The sequence below is a fragment of the Pseudorasbora parva genome, chromosome 13, assembly GCF_024679245.1.
Source record: "Pseudorasbora parva isolate DD20220531a chromosome 13, ASM2467924v1, whole genome shotgun sequence".
NCBI classification, from domain to species: Eukaryota; Metazoa; Chordata; class Actinopteri; order Cypriniformes; family Gobionidae; genus Pseudorasbora; species Pseudorasbora parva.
This window is the reverse complement of record NC_090184.1, coordinates 40127919-40151151: the sequence shown is the minus strand read 5'-3', so window position 1 is coordinate 40151151 and position 23233 is coordinate 40127919. Positions and strand designations below refer to the sequence as shown.

The following is a 23233-nucleotide window of genomic DNA, read 5'->3' as shown; positions in this document are numbered from 1 at the left end:
AGTTCACATGTTATTTAATGCTATAGCATGGGCCTTTCCTCAACAAATATTTTAAGCCAATTCATAGTTTTTACTTGATATCACACACTAAGAACGCTCACTTCGAGTAGATGAAAACAGTTAAGTGGTTTTCCGTAGAAAACGCTTAAGCTTTTATGTTGTGTTATTAGTCTGGGGTCATCTGCTCGCCTGTATATAGTATGCATGATCAATAAGGTTTATACTTAATTTGATCAAGTGTTTTAAGGCACTAAGTGTTTTTCATGTTAATACCAAACTCTGGTTGGGCCAATCACATCGTGTATAGAGTCGGTGGACGGGGCTTAACATAATGACGGCCGAGTTGCGCTTGCGTGCTTCTAGTAAACATAGAGGCTGGCGAACAGCGGTCTTTCAAATCATCTTTGACCGCGACTCTGGAAGACTTGGAGTTAAGCTTTTCTCTGAGAAAAGAACGGCACAGAAGTTATTCTTAAAAAGGGTAAATGTGTGAGTTTTGCCGACCGGATCCGCCGAAAGTTTAATCTGTCAACTAGCTCTGCTTCACCTTCGTTGCCCTGGTAGGTTGTAGCGCTATCCTATCGCGTGCAGAGGGAGTTTAAAAGACAACCATTTATCCGCCCCTCAGATTGAGCTGTCAATGGTCAGTTTCCAGACCAAACATCTTGATGTGGGTCTGGTTTGTCAGGCTACATCCTGTCAGTTTTAATGATTGAAATACTGCAGAAGGTGCTGTATATGGATTAAAAACTTAACTAAAAAAGTGCAAGTTTTCTTCTTTCGAGAGGTGATCTAAATGTATGTTTATGGAAAATTAACAGGCGAGATGACGGAAAACTATTGCCCTGTCCAAATGAGGTCTTGCATTTGATAGGAAGAAATCGGCAAGACTGTCCCACGTCTTAAACATGCCAAGATGCACACTAAACCCACACTCTGAAGCTGTATTCCCAGGCTAAGTTTATCTTATCATGCATTATGTTCGTATTGTATGTTGTACACTATTTGAAACTGCTTTTTATCACTTAATTAGAAGCACCACAATTTTAAAAGTCTTGTTACATAGTGACTACTGAACAACATTTAGACGTTTATTTAGAAATGCATTCTTGAGAGCCTCAGAAAAACAAACAATAACCTAAAGTAAAACGTACACTTCATCAAATAGGCTCATATAAAAAAAATATCTGAATTGCATAAAGAATAATAATTAAAATAAAAAAAAGTAAAAAATCCAAACACCAGCCTTTTTAGAAATGGAAAAGTTGCAAATATACTTTTCTTCAGTAAAAGTGCAGGTAATGTTTAAATAGTGAAACTGTGCTAAAAAAAACATTGCCCAATACAACCAATAATAATTCGAATCAATGACAAGTTCTGATTCTGTGCATTTACCCAAAGTAAATGAATAAATGATGACAAATTTAATTTTTGGGTGAACTATCCCTTTAAGACATTGTTGGTCATTCAGCATTTCTGTATATACAGTAATGGCGGCGCACCAGCTAATGAGATTGCCGTTTGCGCATTAGTTTCTTCTTGTTCATAAAGGCTGAACAATTCCAAATGAACGCTGTTATTTTAGAGGAAATACAACAAAATATTGTTTACATGTAGCGCATCAATTCTGTGTGGTATGTAAGACTCTTGCGCTCTCTGAGTGTGTGAGAAACACAGAGCGCTCTCAGTTGGGTGCACTCACACTAGTGTTTACTAGGACTAGGTAAAAATATTGATTCAATGCTTTGCAATTAATTGTTTCTCAATCCAATATCGATTAATCAAATCCTATTAATCGATTCAGCCCACCAGCCAGTAGGGGCGCTGTGGGCAACACTCTAGTGAGAGCGATCAGTGCTGTACAAGACGCGCTTTACCAAAACAGCAGCTGCACCAACAACATTAAAAGCCGACGTTTGGGCTCATTTTGGATCAGCTGCACCGGAATCAACACCGGCCGTGTTGGCGACATGCGTTAATCTCGCGGCAACGCACGCAATCACGGCGCTCTGAATAGTTGTAAAACAAGCCAGCGCTCTCAATACATTTGAATGGCTTAAAGGTGCACTATGCAACTTTCCGTGCACTGGAGGGCACCTATTCAAAACAAGTGCGTAGTTTGATGACGCAAAGTTTGAGCGCAGCATCTTGGGACATGTGGTCTTCACCTCACAGCCGGTGGAAAATAGGACTCGGGCAGAAATCACGTTCATGCATGTGGTTATTAACGTTACTGTAGTGTAAAGCAGAGCAGGACCGAGTGTTGTGGAGCTGAGCACGGCTGCTGGTGTGATTGTTACACAAATACCCGCCTCGTGAACACCGGGACTTTTATTATGATGGGACAGGACACATTCGCCGGGCGCCTGCACTGATCCGCTCTTCCGGTTATGATTATGAGGTAATGCAGCTCTGTTTATCATATTAGATACATTTAAGTGTGTTGAAAATGATGTTATGACGTTACTCTGTGCGTTCACTTGTTCACACTGCTAAGAGTAAAGCGCTCCTGCCAAATGAATCCCGAAACCGAGGGCAGCGCAGATATGACGCAGTTGACAGGCGACTTTCTCAACGCTATGCTGAAACGTCCCAGTCCTTAGCTAAAAAAGCATTTATCTCGCAATTTACAAATAGTTGGAAACATTTGGGATATTGTAGGTACTCAACTTAACAAAATATGTAACACGGCCTAGTGGTTTTTGGATATTTTACTGCAAAAATACTACATAGTGCACTTTTAAGCGGACAGACAACAGCTTCACTACAGTATACAGTTAATTGCTTTCGAATCTGTGGGAAACACTTTATAATGTTATAATATCAATGGTTGCACTTTGTTTTATGAGTATGCACATTTTGTGCTTCGGTTTACATTTCTTTTATAACTTGAATGTATAGGAAGAAAGAAATATACTTTCTACTAATTGCAGTTATACACACACTCTAGAGGCATTAATAAAGCGCCTGTTTGTTACAGGTGTGGTTTGTATTCAACACGTACAATATTGTACAATTTATTCTGCTAAATAAACCATGACAGGAAACATGCTGGGGTCAGTTTCTTCTTAAACATTAATTATTATCATTAATAATACTGCAAACATTATTTACAAATATTCTCAGGTACTTAATTACTTGTGTATTTACTTATTAATGAATCGATATCAAAGCTAATGAATCAATATTGAATCGAAATCTAATCGAATCCTCAAGAATCGAAATCTAATCAAATTGTGAAATTCCTAACAATACCCACACTAGTGTTTACTGTGTGTCAAATACACTGTGCATGCATTGAGATTAACTGAAATAGCGTGCTTTACCGATTGCTTAAAAAGAGTTAATCTCTCAAGCGCTCAGTCCAAGTGCGCATCGAGTGAAAATATATCTGTGTGTACAGGTAGCTCCTCGTTTAGCGATAAACTCCTCCGCAGCTTCCGCCATAGTTGCTTTCACTCTGCAAGTGCGCTGCGACTAGGTCATCAACTAGGCTTTATCGTTATTACCACGGAAAGACTAATTATCGTGGGGAGAATTTTTACAGGTATATCACAATATAAGATAAGTATTTGGACAGGGCATTTGAACACTCTCTTACCTATGTCTAAAGTCCAAAGGTCTCCAAGACGGCAACCACTCATGCCGCCGTAGATGATGAGACGAGACTTTTTGGACGTTTTCTCTGTGTAGACAACAGCAGTGTGGCTCTCGCGAGGAGGGGGAAGCACGCCGTACGTAATAGGGATGTCCCAGCCTGCTACGTTTGACCCTGGGCGTAGCTCAAGTGTGTAGAGATCATTCAGGTATCTGGTGTAAAAATGGAGAAACAATTAAATTGTGAATTGGCTGCTCAAACATTCATGAATTAGTTTGGCTCCGTCTTTTACCTGGGAATATTGTTTTTGGGATCTTCACTGTCATTTGCCAGTCCACCAAACAAGTAGCATTTGTTTCCAACTAGAGAAAAGCTGTGGCCCAAGCGAGGACATGGTGGTGGGCCATTTTTGGGGGCTTTGGGTTTCAGACGTTTCCACTCCCATCTGCTGGCCTGTTTTAAGTATTTGACAGAAATGAGAGAATTATTACAAATGTTAGGGCTAATGCTACGAGAGAAAGAGGTAATAAAGCAACAGCCTCCTCTATTTAGCTCAACCTTTGAGATGTAAAGATAGGCTTACCTGTAGTTCATAAAGGTCATTGCTGTATTTTCCATATTCAACCATGCCCCCAAACACAAGAAGTCTGGTGCCGTCACACACAAATCCATACGCAGCGCAGCCGGGAGGAATGTCACCCCGGACAGCAGGGATAAACCACTGATTGGTGGCTGTTGAGAAACACAGTTGCGTCATTGTGGTTTAGATGAATAAAGTTCTTTCAGTGGCGTGTTGCAATACATCACTTTCTTTCATTCTGTTCAGCACATGGCAATAGTAGTTAACTAAAACATTTGTTACTTGAAATAAATAAAAACCTGAACTGAAGAAATAAAAATATAAAATTTGCAGCTCAACATTCAACCCTAACCCTTTTTAATTTAGTTTAACTTGATGTAAGTCACTTGATGTTGATCATCCAAAATGTTAACCAAAACTGTAAATATTAAATCTGTAACCGCATCTGGTATAGTTAATATAACAGCATCTCAATAAATGATAATGGTTCAGCATAATTATAAAAAGCTTCCAAAAAGAAAAATCATGAGCAACATGCAAAGGTACATCAAAATTTTAATCACATGGCAACATCTAACAGTATTACGTTCATGTAAAACTATGCTTTTTGGAACTATGCTTTCATGTAATTCCCTAGACGTTATCAAAAAATTGCAATGGCATTTAAAAATCAACAAACTATCCACATCAGAAATTCTGTGAATAACAAACTCTTCCATTCATCCTTGAAGTATTTACATGGAAATGCGGGAAATACTGTGGGCGGGGCATGTTTGTTGTGATGACGTACACGGCGTTCTTTTAACCCGCCATTTCTCTTTGCATTTTTCTTGGCGTGCCAGCTCCAGTGCTTGGCTATTGCTGTAGCGTTAGCTGGCTAGCTGACACTCTTAAACACATAAACATCTTAACAACACAGATTAACTCTACAGTGCACATTAATGCAACATCATGTTGTGCAGATTATGCACTCACATCCAAGCGTGATAATGTTAGTGTAAACACTTAATGGTGTGAGTTTTGAATTGCACAAGCAAGTGTAATATAGTTTTGTGCACATTCTTTATGGCTAGTTAGCTTAGGTAGCTGATCACTTATGCAGATTTGGTCTAGCCGCTAACTGCGCTAATGCAACTGTAACTTATATGTAAACAATTAAATTAGTCCAGGAATTATTGCGAATCAAAATAAAAGGAGCTGTGTAAACCTGCACAACTGCACTATTATTGTAGCTGTCAAATAGCGTTTGTAATAAACAAAACAACACATCTCCCCACCAAGGCATAGCAGAACGGATGGAATTTGGCTAATAACAGAGCTAAAAGCTACCCAAGTAAAATGTACGTACGTGTACAATTAGCCGCGTTATTACAAAATAATAACATCCTCACCTGTATTATAGACGTGCAGCTCATCTACAATGCCTTCATTCCCTCCGCCGAACACCACCATCAGCTCTTTAATGGCCACAGCTCGGTGTCCGTGTCTTGGGCGAGGAACCGGGCCAGACCAGCCCAAAACCCTCTTCCAGCGCGGCTGCAGAACCGAGGTGCCCGTAGAAGCCATGTCCACTTCTCTAGCGAAACACAAATCCCACGCACAGCGCTGATTTTAGTTTGGATTCCAACAGCATTCGTGTGTCAAAATCTCTGTGCTAACTGGATTAGCCCGCTAATACATGGTAGCCTCGCGCGAGCTAACTAGGTCACCAAACTGTGTTCGACTTCCACAAGATGTGTGAGGTCAAACGCTGCACAAAATGTAATAAATAATCCCGTTATAGCAAATATTAGTGTTTGTGCGCTTCTGAAACCAAAAGTATAGCGTGTGAAGAATGTTGGCCGGTTAGCATGTTAGCCGCTCAAATCTGCGCGAACCGCCATTTTAGCGGCAAGAGACGCTTTTCATCACGAGAAGAAAATAAATAGACCGACGCCGGCGGCTGAAGAAACGCGAATTCCCGGAGAAATGAAGGGACGTAACTAAAAATACACAACTTCACGTGCAGGTGGGCTCCCGTGCATTTTTTCCTTAAATCTTCGCGTAGTAAACGAAAGTGCATGTTTAGGTTAAACGTCTCTAAGTGAAAAAGAAAAGCGCAATGAGGATGTGTATGCCGCCATCTTGCAGAGGCTAGCTAACCGCTACCAACACGAGCGACTAGTTAGCTGCTAAGCGGCTAAGCTAGCACGTACAAGCTAGTGAACGAAAGGGGCGGCGAAAAAATCTATCGCATACAAATGGGCGGTGGAAAAAAAAAATGTGACTAAACAAATCTAACATACAAGCTAGTGTATAGAAATGGGGGATGGAAAATAAATAGGTGGCGAATTTAAAATAAACAATAAATATGAATTACAATATAGGAAATAGAAACGGTGCGGGAAAATAATATTATTAATAATACTATATTTAAAAAAATAACCCAAAAATTACATTTAAAAAATAAAGAAACGGCCGGCGATGCAAAAAAAAAATTCTAAATATTGACGTTATCATTACGAAAATCATATTTTAACACAGTCGTCAATTAATCAGCGCGGGCAAATTTTAAATTGGTTAAAGGTCCAATATAATGACGCATTTAAAGTGCGCGTTAAACTAAATGCTATAGAGGTTAATAGCGTAAGTTTATGTGATATGTGGATTTTCATGCCTCTTGTCTGGATGCCGCCATCTTGATAAACAAACCAAACAATCCACCCCTCTGTAAAAAAGCTAAGTGCTTTTGATTGATCCAAATGTATGTTTATAAATAAAAACACAATAATATTTTCTAAATAGACATGTTCTTGCTAGAAAACAGCGCTAATAAGACTAAAAAGAAGAACGTAACGTTACATCGGCTGCTGCTGTTAGCTATTAGCCGCGTTAGCACTATCTGAAATGTTCAATGAGATCCATTGGGCAGCCAGTTAGCTTCAATGCTAAATAGCTTATAACAACATTATAAGTCTACATACTCATTTGGCACAACAGAGAAAATGTTACACGTTTCATGTTTATTTACTGTTAGAATTGCAAATGCCATTTTATTCGAGATGTACAGTTCAATAACTTCAGTTATTGTTTCGTCTCTTGCTACTCGCTAGCTTCCCTCAAGAAAAATGGCGGATGTACCGTTAGCCGTCACAGAAAGCTGCAAAATAGTCGGATTCTGTCATTGCCTGGCACAAAATACTTACTCGTTCCGATTCGTTAACTTAATTTAAAAATCACGACAGAGGACTCAGAGAACGAATTCAACCCTGGGTGCGCCTTTCACTGTAGATATTGCTAACTCTACATCTTTTCATGCCGCCCAGGAAGCCGCCATCTTCTTGACAAGCGCTCAATAATTCAGCAGCGGAGCAGTTCAGCCTCTAGATCGCGCGCATCCCTACTGTATGCACTCAGATATTTTTGGGAAGATTATATGACTTGCACTCTTAAAAATAAATGTTCCGCACTGATGCAATAAAGCACCCATTTGTTTATCAAAAAGAACCTGTAGGCAGTTATTAAAATAACAATTTCAACCAAATTTTCCAAGATAAAGAATTGTGGAATGGAAAGGTTCTTAGTAGAATAAATGTAGCCTAAGTGTATGAAGAAAAAAGTGTATTTCTCTGTATTTAAACTTAATCATCTTTGTAACCATTTCTATCATATATTAAGCGTAAACAGGCCTGCACATTTGATGAAATGTCAAGAGAATCATTTGGCAGATGAATGAAAAGATCCCTCTTTGTTTATTTGTACAATACATTGTTGTCCCCATTTTTATTGGTGTCTTTCTTATTTATGTGCTCTATGAATGCCATTATGAATATATATTTTGTAGTACTTGCGGGGGGGGGGGGGGGGTTAATTGCATCCAAAATAAAAGTTGTGTTTACATAATATATGTGTAACTGTGTATAATTATGATGCATATATATATATAAAATTATATATACATGCAAATATTTCTTAAATAATACATAATTATACATAGTCCACACACATACCCATATTATGTAAACACAACATTTTATTTTTGATGTGATTTTTTTCTTCAGCACTAAAAATTTTATTTTTATAATCTACCATCACATTCCATTAACTTATCAATGCCCTGAAATCTAATAAATAACTAGTTTACACCAAAATCCTCCACAGATATGCCATTGTATTAATGCACAATTTGACAAAATCACTGCTTGATTTGTGTATGTTCCGACCACAAGTGATATTTACCTTGAATTGTCCTTTTTTTTTTTCACACATCTATTTATTGTATTTACTTGAGCAAAGTCAAAGCAGATAAAGTACAAAGCATTATTAGAATGTACAAAATTAATTAATTATATAGAATGTATATGAAGATATAATATATGAAGAATAAACAATATCTTTATTTATTTTTCTTTAAAATATATATATAATTTATAATCACACACATACTGAAATGGTTTAGATTGTCATTGTTTTAAATGTAACAATTAATATTTTTAAATTGGATTATCAGTTTCAGATTGAGGTCTAGGAAAAGGGAACAAAAATAAATTAGGGGAAAAGTTAGGACGTTTTATGATCTTTGATGTGAGCCTCATATATATAAAAAAAAATATAAAAACGTGGATATGTGTTAGTTTTAGTAAAAATAAATACAGAAATAAGGTAAATATATTATAATTTTTATGTAACAGTAACTATGGAAAACACTGTAATTCATGATCTCTGCATGAAGAAAATTAGCTGATAATTCATATATGCTTACAAAAAACTTTTACCAACACAGATAAGAGCTGAATTCCAATTTTTCTTTCAAAAGAACAGATTAAATAGATTCACCAGAGAACAAATTAAAGTAAAAACATTTTACAAGTCAGTATGTACAATAAACAATAATGTAGGCAAAATCAGTAATTTTTTATAAAGTTTTGATTCTGCCAATCACAAAATTGAGTGTAAAATAAAAGCAGCGTTTTGGCACAGTTTCTAAAAAACACATGGACCAAACAAATATAGAAATATTTCAAATGGCTATTATAGGCCTCTGGTTTCAAATAAAGCGTTTTAGTCTTGCTGTAGTTTTGCTGATATTTAAAAATAAAATGTGCATAATGAAAACTGCACAGGCTAAATGTATAAGTCAATTTGTATAACAATCACCAGTTAGTACCACAGAAATAGATTATTCATTAATGTTAAATACTACTCTCATACATGTAGGTGTTTTTGCCATAATCCATAAACTTGATTTTATGTTAAAAAAAGGAATTTGCCTCTGAGAACTAAGCCAAAAACAACAAACAGACATTAGATCGCCAAAATAACAGGCGTATAACAATAAATGATGCACTTTTATATCTTTGCCTTTAACTTGTCAGTCAAGATTTTCAGGTTCACAACTTCAAGCGTTCATTATCTGTACCACTTTTCACTTGCTATTGCCATACAAAAAAAAGGTTTGACCGAGGTATTTATCAAGGTATTTTCTCTACCATAACCGTAGTAATAAAATAAATAAAATAAGTAATATAAAGAGATTCATGAATATTGTGTATAATATCTGAATAAATGTTGTGTGTTAAATTGCAGCAGGTGACTGCATGTTGATTTCAGACGTCTCACTTGCAAATTCATCACTTTCTTCTGGCTCCCTTGTTTTAGCATTCATCCCTCGGTCTACAAAATAATAAAAATACATCAATATATTATTTCAATTCAATTAACAGACAACTTGTGTTAAAAACATACATATACATATACATATACATATATATATATAATATTAAGGCTGGGACTCAATTAAAAAAATTTAATCTAATTAATTAGAGGCTTTGTAATTAATTAATCGAAATGAATCGCATTTTAATTGCATTTAAATATTTGACCTGAGAACAATGAGAAGTAATTTTTCACATGGATTTTTAGTATACCATTGAATAATGACTGAATACATAAGCTTAATCAACAAAATATTGTTTATTTATTTCAGTCCAGCAGACCAGTGCAATGTTTGCCATTAAGTGTAGCAAAAGCATATTTGTGATATATGAGGCTCGATGTGCAAATTCCTTGTTGTATAGCTTGCACACAACCATAGACAGTAAAAGAAATGGACACAGCGACCCCATTGACGTCAACGGAGAAATAATGAAGTCAACCTAGGGGCACTCACTTCCTGATGGCTGAGCGAACTGCGCAGGCTCAGACTGAGCTTGACGACGTAGAGGTGACGTGAGCCTCCTGTCTGACAGCTGTGAGTCTTCTAGTAGATGTGGAAAGTGAAATCTGAATCACATTGTTTAAATATTTTCTCCCGTTGCTTTTGGCTCACTATGGGCTTCTCCCCATTCTTCCCCCTTGACTTTATCAGACTTTATGTCTCCACGTCCCCCCGACTGTCTCATAGACAGTAAAAGATTGCCTGCGAGCGTCTCCTCAGGTCTATACGGTAATTTCTCAGCTGTGTGACAGAGTCGCGTTGGTTATGACGCCTATTTTTACAAAAACAGCTTCTGCGGGGCGATAGTGTAAGATACAAGGTAACGGAGCCTTTTATGCATTGTCGTGTTTCTTTAGAAATAAACAATGGACAAGTGGAGTCTTTAAACGCCTCTGATGTAAAGTTATTCACTGTCAAAGTGACTCAAAAATGAATGGGAGTCAATGGGATGCTAACAGCAGGTGATGGCTTGGTTAGCAATGGCAGCCCCTAGGGGTGGAACGCTTTCCGAGCGCTAGATTACCCCCTTGCACACAACCATGCTCTTGTCGACGCTTCCATCCTTTCGTTTTTTAAAACAAAATTTCCCATCCACGGGGCCAAGCAAAGCGGTCTCATCAGCTTCATCGTTCATGTTCACTATGGTTTGTTGTTGTCGTGACCTGACTCGTGAACGCTAGTTGGTGTTCCAGTGTAATCCGTCCGTTGAAACTCATTCAATGAAAAACGTTCCGTGGTGCAAAAATAAGTGTGGTTAAAAAAAAATTTCTCTTTTTTTTTTTTCGTAATTAATTAACACGTTAAAGTCCCGTAATTAATTAATCTTAATTAACGCATTAAAGTCCCGGCCCTAATATATATATATATATATATATATATATATATATATATATATATATATATATATATATATATGAAACCAGAATCCATGACTATATGGGTCATTATCAGATCAGCTGGAATTAAATTTGGTCTTAAAAAAGCTTCTTGTGTTGCCTGAAGACCCTAGAACAGTCCCCACCAAACATGTGTTTGTATACAGTTATGGAATCCATTTACTGTATAATTGATTTGGACACTTACATAATGAGTCGCCTGATGATAGCAAATCAGAAGTTAAAATCCTCCCCTCTTCATAAAGCTCCATTTTCTGGACCAGTCGCTGCCTCACAGGGTTGATAAACACTTTCTGGTCAGAAAAATCTGTCAAGATTCAGACAGAGAATGAAACGGGACCAGAAGAATTATATAATAACATGCATTCAGAAAAAAATGTTTTTGGTGTTCCAAATCTATTATTTTTAATAACAAATATTACCTTCATTTGGACTGGACTGTGATGGGTTTTCCTCTAAAGAACTGCTTATTTTAGTGCTCTGAACGCCACAGGCCCCGCATGACATCGACTGAGATCCGCTACAGTGATTTGTCAAGTACTGAGAAAAGCCTTGGCTCTCATCTGATTCACATGGCATGCCCGAGGACTGTGAAGCCCAAGATTCAGCATTCAACTCTGACTCTGAGCAGCTAGACTGAGTTTTTACAGAGGCCAAGGTGGGAAAGATAGGCTTGTCAACGCAGGGGTACGTGTTCTCTTGAGGGTGGAGTTTGGAGAACTGATGGGCGAGAGAGTCCAGGGAGCTGTTGTCGGAGCGCAGAGGCTCAGGGATGGATAGAGGAGATGATACGGGAGATATTCTGACCATGGTTGATCTACCAGAGGTCTTCAACCCTGAATGCACATCTTGAAGTGCTTTGAACACCTATAAAAACACCAACAGAGTCAGAATAAGCCTGATAATTATAACTAAATGTTTTTGAAGAAGTCTCTTATCCTCACAAAGGCTGCATTTATTTGATCAGAAATACAGTAAAAAAAACAGTAATATTGTGAAATATTTGATAACTTATTACAAACAAATAGCATTTGCATAGATTCTCATACTTCCGTCATGCGAGGTCTCTTCTTTCTCCGTCGTTCTAAACATTGACATGCCATCTGAGAAATTTCCATTGATCCATGAGGGGTAGGGGTATCTTTAGTCATCAATCGAGGATCCAGATGTTTCCTGCAGATGTTCTCTGCTGCATTAGCATAGGACAGCTCTCGCGAGTGCTTCCCTTTGCTAAAGCTTCTTCCATCATCTTCCTCATCATTAACCAGATCTTTCTGTGAGAAATAACAGGTTTAACCACCAGCCATTAACACCAACTCTACTTTGCTATAATGTGACTTTAGCTCTTCTCACCAGGTAAACATTTTTGGATTGGCCATCGACCTCAAGAGCCTGCCGTCCAGTAAGTACCTCTAGCATGACCTGCGGGACGAGAGAAACTGGAGTGTTACTTTATCAATGATGGAAAGCCTATAGATGTGTGCAGCAACTGTTCAATTGCAAAATATGGAAATGTGGATAATTGAGGGTGGGTCCTGCTTTAAAACCAAAAAGTCGTTTTTACTTTGGCCTTGAAAGTGAGCTGAAATTTCAATAGGTGTGATGGAGATCAATTCACAATGGTTTTTTTGTGTGGATCCCAGCCCACTTGAATGTTATTGTAATACAATATTGTTGATGGTGAACATTTGAGTACAATCAGGGCTGTTAAAGTTATAATAACTTATTGCCATTGAAAGGATAGTTCCCCAAAAAATTGAAAATTCTGTCATCACTCACCCTCATATAATTCCAAATCTGTCAGACTTTTGTTCACCTTTAAACACAAGTAAGGATATTTTTACTTAAATCTGCATTTGTCCCCCCATTGACAGCTACGCAACTACTACTTTGACGCTTCCACAAAAAAAAAGAATCCATACGAGTCGAGAGGTTTAGTCCAAATTTTCTGAAAAGACATTTTTATATGATGAACAGATTTCATTTAGGCTTTTATTCACATAAAAACATTAATCAAAGCATACATCAGATATGACAAACAGACACTTAATCATACTTTCTTGACGTACTAGTACCAATGAGGTTTGCTCACAAGCAAGTACAGTTAAGCTTCTGTTTATGTTTGTTGATCAATGCTATGTAAATAAAAGCCTGAATTCAATCTGTTCATCATATAAAGCACTCCTGTCTCGTCAGAAATCAATTCATAATGATTCGTTTGATGACCTCTTTATGAACTTTTTGAAGTGTCAAAGTGGTAGTTGTGTAGCTGTCAATGAAGAGACATATTTCTCATATTTCATAAAAAATATCTTCTTTTGTGTTCTGAAGATGAACAACAGTCTTATGGGTTTGGAATGACATGAGGGTGAGGCAAAAATGACAGAATCGTCATTTTTGAGTGAACTATCTCTTTAATGAGTCTTAAAAGTCTCACCACTCCAAAGCTGTAGACGTCAATCTCCACTCCTAGCTGTCCATCCTTCAGGTATTCTTCTGGGAGGTATGCAAGAGTTCCCCGTACCGTTGCAGTGTGAGCCACAGTGGACGTTTTGCCTGGGGTTTTGCTGGGGTTCCGACAAAAACGTGCCAACCCAAAGTCCCCCAACTTGGGCTCCAGGTGATCCCCTAAAAGGATGTTGGAGCTGAGGAAAGATGACTGGTTTGAGAAAGAAGCACGGTGCCACCCTAATTTTTAACATGAAATCAACATTAAATGGCATTTGAAACGTATTTTATTAATTTGACTTATGTGAACAATATATTGAACAAACAAGAAAATTGGGGCTGCAGTTGATTTTATCATGAAGAAGTAACTGCAAAACGCTGCACTCACACTACAAAAACTAATCTGAAGACCCGAGTTGGATGGTCACCCGGGTCAATATGATTCCTACATTTAATGTAACAACAGTGTGATTCTCGGAAGCTCAAGCTAGCCTTTTAGAGAGAAAGTAAGGTGTAATGTGATTTCAAAGACACTTTTTTGCCATTGTACAAGAAAAACTAAATGAGATAAAACCCAACTATTATAATGAACAATCACTGCTGTCAATTCCAAGCACTCATTATAATATCTGTCAAAAAGTGCTGATTTAAAAATGTATAAAGATCTTAACTTCAAAGAACCTCCAAACACTATTTGGAGCTAGATTAACTAACAGCTTGCGCTAGTACAAATCCTCTTTTGGCTTAAAAAAAAAACACATTTTATATTTATAATAATATTATTACATTATATTACATTATTACATAAAAACAATGATCGTCTGGAAATGTCTTTTTTTAAATTGGTTTATGGCATACGATTAAAAATAAGTAAACCAGTAATATTCAGAAACATTATTACTTTTTGGTATCATTTCATATTGTATAATGTTGTTTTTCAAACTTCAAAAGGACAGCATTTTTTTTTACTTAAATCCTTTGTAACATTATAAATATCTTTACTGTCCTTTTTGATCAATTTAATGCATCCTTGCGGAATAAAATCATTTCTTTCAGAACAAAAAAATACTGACCACAAACTTTTGAATGGTAGTGCTCAAGTGGTTTACATGTTCTTGCACTCACCTCTTGATATCTCCATGAATAAGTGCAGGTGCGCAAGAATGCAGGTACTGAATAGCTTTCGCAGTGCCCAGTAACACATTTACACGCTGTGACCAAGAGAGGGCGATGCGGTCCTGAAAGAAACAAGCATTGTGAATAACACAAACTCATGCCCTTGAAAGGGTTAGATCACATAAAACGAAACTACTTTCATCATTTACTTACTTTCATGTTCTTCCAAACCCAAATGACTGTTCTTATGGCTGAGTTCCATGCAATTAAAGTGCATGATGACAAGATAGATACAGAAATAACAAAATAATATTGCCAAAGTTGTCCCTAACTTGACTAGTAAGAATTAGGCTGTTAACATTGCGAGCCTTAGTGGTCAATTCCGATTTCACCTGTATACATTGTTGTTTTAAATGTGGCCAATATCAGATTTCAGTGTGAATAGATCATGATCCCGAACTGACCTACATGTGCAAAAAAAGACCATGTTGTCATACAAAATGAAACACTGAGAACATTAAAATAATTGATAACACGCAGAAGCCAGCAAGACGAGGATGCGAAAAAAGAGAGCAGCGTTTTTAAACATTCTGAATCAAACCCCTAATTTTTTGTTTGTATATAGAGCTGACACATCACTGTCCTTCACTGATACCTTTTGTAACGGTCTTGATAACTTCCAGCGATTCCAAAGTGATTTCAATGAGCGCAGAATTGTGACAAAATCTGAAAAAATCTGATTCCAATTCCATGTGGTTTGTGGGGTTTACACAACCATCACAAAAACAGAACTGAGTCACATAAGGGCCACATTTACCTGCAGTCTGAACACAGCCTTAGTGACACCTTATTATGCCCCTTTTTATAAGATGTAAAGAAAGCCTCTGATGTCCCCAGAGTGTGTATGAGAACTTTTAGCTCAAAGTACCCCACAGATATTTTTTATACTATATTAAAATTGACACTTTTTGGGGGAGAGCGAAAATGTGCCATTTTTGTGAGTGTCCCTTTAAATGCAAATTAGCTGAAGTTTCCAGATCCCTTTTAAGAACAGAGTGGAGCCTCAAGAGCTCATGTTCCAGTGTCAGGATAAACTCACACACTTTTTTTCCCCTTGTAGTATCATCAACATACACAGCAAATTACACACAAAAACACTTGTTACAACTAACAGTAAACACATTTATACAGACATTATGCCTTTTCCGGGGGAGGGGGCCAAATACAATATCAATATAAAAATATTATCTATGCTAATACAGCAGTCTGAGCGTTTCAATGGCATGGCAAAAACACTCTACTACAACAACTCTTCCTCTTCTCAACATGGCCTTTGTTGCGTGATCCCAGGGGCAGGGTTTATGTAAATGTTAGGGTTTGAGATGTCACCAACCCAGGAAGAAGCTTGTACCAGCCGTTTGTTGCAGTCCATAAAAAGTGATTTCTGTTAAAGAAAATATCTCTTGTCCCTTTGCGCTATACTTTGAGCGTCATAACTTTGCAGATGTTGTTTATGCTCAAACAGCAACATTACACACTAACTAAAGTTTAAAAAAGTCAAATCATAATCAAAATATTAAAGTCATTCAAACTGCTTTTAGTAGTGTTATTTTGTCATTTCTTGTGTTTGACAGCCTTGCCCCAATTCACTTTCACTGTGTGTAATGTGGGTTTGAAATGTTTTGAAGGTTAGTAATAGATGGCATTTTCATTATGAGTCAACTAGGCCTTTAAGTGACATACTAAATCATCAAGCAGAACCAATATTGTCTAGCAAAAGTGGTAACTCACCTCACAGCGTAGTCGGTCATCTAAAGAGCCATTTGGCATATAAACATATATGAGACAGTAAGTCTGTCCTTCTATACTGTAACCAACAAAGTCCATTATGTTGGGATGCCGATATCTGCAGAATAAGAAAGAGCCTAATAAAAAACGTGTTGCTTTAAATTGTATTACATAACATTTTATGAGAGCATTACAGTAGCTGAAGGAAGCAAGGCTTGAAAGTGTTGGCTGAAAAATGTGTCAGAAAAAAAAAAGACCTAATTAAGAGACAACAGCATGACAACTAACCACACACAAAAAAAGATTTGAAGAGTAGGCTGGAGACTTTGATTTTTGACTCATGAAGAGGTGTTGTGCATAAAGAGCAATCACATTTCAAGTGGTTAAGTCCCGCTCAGCACTTCTGTTGAACAAACATAAATGAATCACAGCCAGATTGGAAAAAGCTGATTAAAGGCTGGCCCACACTAAAAGATTTTTAATATCTTATCAGCTTTTCAAAGAGAAATCACAAACATGACAATAAAAGAAAATAATTTCATAGATTTAACAGTTGTTTTTATAGTGTGTGGAGTGCCACGAAGTGACAAAGAAAGCACACAGCATAGAACACAGACTCCATTCACAAACAACCGACTGTGAACACAGGGTCAACCATGACTTTAAGCTTGGAACATACTCTGCAAGAGCAAAGACATTTGTTTGTTTTCTTGAGGTGGCAAGAACAAGAACAAAGTTCGTTCTTGCCAGTACATTCTATACTTCACAAGAAAAGCAGGCGCTAATCATCTGTGTTTCTCCGCATTAACCACGCCCACTTTAAATGTATGACCAATCCCACAATAGTTCTCGGACACGGAAAAAGTTCTGCTCAGGCGATGTGTCGAGAACAAGCTGTGAGAACTCCCAAACCACGGCGCGAGAACAAAATGACGTCATTTTGTTCTCGCAGCCCTGGGAGCGAGAACTTTTTTCTCTGATCTTGGGGAGTATGTTGCAGCCTTTAGAGTAAACAAACATGGCGGACGATGGGCAAGAAGAAATGCTGATAATAGTGTTTGGACTGCATTTTACAGATAATTTGCAGGGGGGGGGAAGGATTAGATGAAGTCAGCTCGCTTTCTGATTGGGCATCGTTTTGTTCCATGCGACAATCTACAGTGCATGCACATTTCTGACAACAGGACTTCTGATTGCAAATATTCAAACATGTTGGATATTTATGATTAGAGAACGGTGCGGCCCGACACTCTACCGTGCAAATTTGATCACTCTTAACACACATCACACCACAGGTGATAAGGTAATCTGCAGAACCATCAAGATAATCGGGACTTTACCTAGGATTGTTGGAAGGGGAGAGTTGGGCCCAAAATCGTCCCGATTATCTTGTAGTGTGTGGGTGCCTTTAGACAAATCAGGACAGACAGATTTAAAGCATGAGAGAACAAAGCATAAGCCAAAGGAGCAGAGGATGGACAGACACGGCGTTCCTTACTGTGAGAGTTTTTCCACTTCCGTCCTGAAACTTTCCTTCACAACATTCCAATCCAAATGAGAGTCCTGCTCCAAACATCCACATGAAAGAAAGAGCGAAAGAACATGGATGTTTAGGAAACAAATTTAATGACTCAATAACTGAACGACCAAACTCATAGATGTTTCTTTTAGTACTTCTTTCAGCTTCTTCACAGCAAACTCAGTGTTTCTCATCACAGCTTGATACACGTGGCCGAAACCTCCTTCTCCAATCTGCTTGCATGAGGAAAAGTTGCATGTGCCCCTCTGTATTTCCTCGAACGGCCAGCTCATCGCAGTAGAGTAAAGAGGCGGGGGATCCACCGGGTTCTTGCATGGGCACTGTGAGCAAACACAAAAGTGTCAGTGGATTAAAGAAACTGAAGGGAAAAAACATGAGGGCTAAAGGAAGAGTCATGCTGACTAATGCCTCGCCAGCACAAAACTGAGTGAAAGCTCAAACCTAGTATCACGTCTTCTTTATGAGTACTATTAATGGCTAAGTTTAATTTATTTTTTAAATCAAATAAAGCACCTCTCCGGCTATATTTGAGGTTCTTGGAGCAGTGGAGTCCAGATCAGGCGGTGGAGGGCTAGGCTTGGGTAGAGGCCTGATTTCTAGAAAAACAAAACAACCGTATATTAAAAATATATTTTTACCACGGATATCATCAGGTGCAAGCACTGTAGAAGTGTAAGAAGTTACTGTGAACAGGGAGAAACTCTTTGATAAAGTTGACTGTACTGGTTGGACATGCAGATGCTGGTGGCACCGTTGAAGGTGAGTGTTGCTTCGAACGAGACTGCTGTATACTTCTACCTTTGGAAATGCATACAAAAGTACATTAATAGATTTATTATCCAATACAATACAAAACCAAAATATATTAGTTCATAATACCCCCCAAAATTACACATCCATAAATGCAGTAATATTTGAGTATTATTTAAGTATTATTATAGTTTATAATAATTTATTTTGAATTCGTTTTTTTGATAAAGTAAAAATGTAGGATGTTTTCTGGGATGGGTAGGTTTAGGGGTAGGGGCATAGAAAATATGGTTTGTATGGTATGAAAACTATTATGCCTATGGAATGTCCCCACATTTTACAAAAACAAGTGTGTGTGTGTGTGTGTGTGTGTGTGTGTGTGTGTGTGTGTCCTTGTTTATATTAGGTGACCAAATGTCCCCATAAGGATAGTAAAACCTGAGATCACCAAGATTGTGGGGACCAGCCAGTGGTCCCCACTTTTTAAAAGGCTTATAAATCATACAGGATGAGTTTTTTTTGATAAAGTAAAAATGCTGAATGTTTTCTGTGATGAGTAGGTTTAGAGTCCCCACAAAGATAGTGAACCAGACGCGTTTGTATCGTCTGTGTATTCGTATAGTTAGTATCATCTGTATCCACCATTGAAAAACCCATATCTGCAGAGTGCAGACTATTAATTATGATTATATTATATAATTGTTAGGTTCAGTTTCAGAGGCAGAGCAAGTTATTGCATTTTGCTGAAAGATTATAGGAACAATTTTCTTTTCTTTGAAGTAACATGCACTGATGAATCAGGCAAGATAAGACATAAATGTGCTTTTAAAGCAAATAAGGTCAATTTGTACTCTGCTGAGGATTGAGTAATAAACCTAATATGTAGTTTTTTCCTCATGCCAGTGGTTGTAACTGTTATAGTAGTAGTTTCTACAGCCTCTCTAGTTATATTAGAGAACAAACTAAAACAAATAAGCATGTGTGATCACAGCAGAACACTGCTTGTTTGTTCTTCACAACTTAAATAGGAAACAATGAAAAGTGCCCGAATAAAAGATTATGAAGTGAGTTTCGTATACCACAAAACCCACTTGATAGCATGGCATGTATCAAAACGTGATATAGACAGTAGAAATGACAACATATGACAACATATACAATAGGATGAAGAATACAAATCATGCATACATTCAAGGATGATATCACGAGGCCGAAACCACTGCAAGCCTTCAAGAATCTGCACCAGTTCTCCAACCGTCCCATTGCGACAGCCCCATTTGTGCATGAGGATGTCTGTGCGTCGGGGGCTTTGTTCCAAAAGGCGTAATTCAGTCTGATCAGATATTACACGTGAAGCTGTAATGGACATAAAAGCACTCTTAAAGTTTAGTTTCTACAGCAAAAAGATAATTAATATGGAATCATTCATGCTAAACTTGGAAGAATCAAAATCATGTAAAAAGTCCAAGCTGACATTCTGAAAATGGACTACATAACCATAAAAATTAACTTATATAGAGATAACTCCCCATTTGAGAAAAAGATAAAATACAGCTGTGATTTAACCACGTGATTTATCAAACCTCAGTATCACACCTGAATGAATGGACACACCATAACCTCAGTGAACCATGTCCATTGCTGAACAAATCTTGGCTTTTTTAATCATATTAATTATTTACCCCGATGACATTAATCATTAGGCCAGGTTAAAAATCTGACAGTTAACGTTAGCGAAACGTTACCTCGAATACATTCATAACAAAATATCCCTACATAGATTTACAAAAGTTATTCAGAAGCGAAATAAACAACTAAAGAACTAAACGAAATAAACAAACCCCTGCTGTAAAGAAATAAACATTACACAAACTGAACTTTTGACGTCACCACTCAGATGGCTAAGTGTTTTAGCGAGTGTGCTAATCCTCTAGGGTTCGAGTTAAATAAATAAATACATCATAATCATAATAAAAACCTAATGATAAATACATTACCCTTACCGAATAATATCCAGTCTGAGTGTGAAAGTGAGTCCATAAGCCGTGTAAATTGACTCATAACACATGCGGGTAAGTTGTACAGAAACTCCTTGTCAAACTCCGCTCCAGACATTTTCACAAACCCTCCGTTTGGCTTGAGAATATTAGAAGTGTCTTTTTTATCTCTCCTTTTTTTTAATCAGCTCTGATAACGCTTTACGTGGTTCTTGATCGCGGTAGTTTCCTGCTTGCGGCTGTCACTTGTGTTGGTGGTCTTGTTTTTTGATACTTTCAGTTACCACAACACCATCATCACGAATCGTACTAATGGCGAAACCTAGCTCATGAATATTTATTGCGTCACTTTTAAGGATGCGGGTCATCTGCTTAATATTCATGAGCCGCCGCTGCACCCCAACGCTTGGACTCCAGCCCAACTTCCTAACGTCACGTCAGCAGTTTATATCTAATTCCAGAGGCTTACGTCACGTCACATTACATTTATTAATATTCATAGTCACCCCCTTCACCGTAGTAGTAAAGGTCGTACTCCTTCGCCATCACGTAAAACCTACTCACATCTTCCATTTCCTTTTTCCACATTTAGTAATAGGGTAAATTTCAATGTGCTCTGATTTGCTGTTTTTGCAATGCAAGACAAATGTGTCCGTGTATCCGTTCATACATTATTTTTTCTTCTCTTAGAAAATGTTTAAGTTGCATTTATTAGTTATTAAAACAAAAAAAATAGTTTGAAGTTAAAGGGCAAAACTTCAGAGAAAATCTGAGTGAAACATTTAGTTTTTCAGATTACATAAGGAGTACTTTTCCTTATTTCAGTCATGTTTTTCCCCTCACATTATTAAATTATAGACAACAAAACCATAATGATGAAACACATGGTGTTTTGTTTGCGATGTGAGTGAAATAAATGTTATAGACAGACAGCAGGTAAATGTTGTTTACTATTGTGTATCTGTTACATACGGCAAACAAATGATACAGTAACACAGTACTATAAAAGTAGACACAAACTATACTTTTCACTTTCAGGAAGGCAAGGACTTAGCTTGGCAGATGGCGAATAACCACTTACACCTAGTCTGTAGGATTGTTTGGTTAAAATAACTTTTTTTTTCTTTTCTTTTTTTAGATACATACTACCCATCCCTTTTATTTAAAACTAAATTAAAAATAATATGAAAACAAAACAGCTTTGGACAAAGGTAAAAAATACATACAAAAAGTTAATGGGTGTCCTGCCGGGAAACATACTTTATAAAGTGCAGATCTTAGACTTGTTGTCCTTCCGTTCCGGTCAAGGTTGAAGTATTTCTTGTCATAAAATGTCATGTTGTGATTGGAAGATTATGTTTGAGGCCAAGTTTTTTTTTTTTTTTACGGTCGTGTTAAAATGGAGAATATTTCCCAACAAACACAGGTCACTCATTAATCTGTGAAACATTCAACATATCAGGGATGAAAAACATCAAAATCCTATAGCTTTTTACATCATCGATATTGCCCAAATACATCTTCCTATAATGTTATCCTTTTTTCCCCCCTCAATTAAGAAAATAAAGCAAGGCAAACATGTTCTTGATTTCTATAAATCCTTAATACATCCAAAGCACTGAATACCAACAAGAGGCAAACACAGGACTCGGAATAAAAATACAACTACAGTATAAAGATAAATTCTATTACTGAAACTTCAAGGCACAAGACTATGTTAAATAGACCATGAACTTTCTACCACGGTGGAACTGGATTCTATTTCTTATAGTTTAACTTCTGTTTCAGTTGCCTTTAAATTGTCCTCCTTGCACGATTCAAAGTGCTGCATTTGAGTTATAAGGGTAATTTTCTTTGACTTCAGTTCTACTGTTTAACAGAATACACAAATTAGAGACATAAAGGAGAAAACTCATATTGGATCTGCTGGGTATACTATCATACTATTGCTATCAAGATAAAATCAAGGTCTATTTCCAATGTTGGATTTATAATGTTTTGTTTTTAAAAATGCTAATAATAAAAATAAATCTAACACGGAAATCAACAAATTACTAGCCACTACAACTGTTGATTCAGCGGCAAATGCAGCTACCAGTTAAATCATTAAAACAAAAAAACAACTCCTTCAATGACCGAAGTGCACAGCTAGCCTTCATTGAACAAACACATTCAATATTTTATACCTCATGAAAAACCTTCAGATTCGGTTAGTGTGGTTGGGCTCAGCTCTTGGAAACAGCTGTTTGAAAACATCTTATATATAATAGTAAAGGGCAAGCAATGTCCTATCTTCTAATGGCAATCATGCATATTGATACATG

At 37.2% G+C, this 23233-nt stretch overlaps 2 protein-coding genes across 4 annotated transcripts in view; both read right to left on the bottom strand.

Moving 5' to 3' along the window:
• hcfc1b (host cell factor C1b) overlaps positions 1-7522 on the bottom strand; it is a 30005-nt gene extending 22483 nt beyond the window's left edge. For both annotated transcript variants that reach the window (XM_067414385.1, XM_067414386.1), the window contains exons 1-5: positions 7364-7522; positions 5570-5754; positions 4182-4330; positions 3891-4051; positions 3602-3810 (exon numbers count right to left, since the gene is read on the bottom strand). In XM_067414385.1, the coding sequence (XP_067270486.1) occupies positions 3602-3810; positions 3891-4051; positions 4182-4330; positions 5570-5744 (694 nt within the window). In that variant the 5' untranslated portion in view covers positions 5745-5754; positions 7364-7522. The remainder of the gene's footprint in view (positions 1-3601; positions 3811-3890; positions 4052-4181; positions 4331-5569; positions 5755-7363) is intronic.
• A 1293-nt stretch (positions 7523-8815) lies between these two features.
• irak1 (interleukin-1 receptor-associated kinase 1) lies at positions 8816-21688 on the bottom strand. 2 transcript variants are annotated; one of them, XM_067414380.1, is made up of 14 exons: positions 20916-21688; positions 20101-20268; positions 18847-18960; positions 18676-18758; positions 18297-18482; positions 18121-18185; positions 16626-16740; positions 14844-14956; positions 13708-13915; positions 12624-12692; positions 12320-12544; positions 11693-12137; positions 11458-11577; positions 8816-9830 (listed from the first exon to the last, which is right to left on the bottom strand). In XM_067414380.1, the coding sequence occupies exons 1-14, from the start codon at positions 21025-21027 to the stop codon at positions 9733-9735; spliced, it is 2121 nt and encodes a 706-aa protein (XP_067270481.1). In that variant the 5' UTR covers positions 21028-21688; the 3' UTR covers positions 8816-9732. The 2 variants fall into 2 exon arrangements, with proteins under 2 accessions (XP_067270481.1, XP_067270482.1); XM_067414381.1 differs by having other exon boundaries at positions 18886-18960.
• Positions 21689-23233: the final 1545 nt, after the last annotated feature.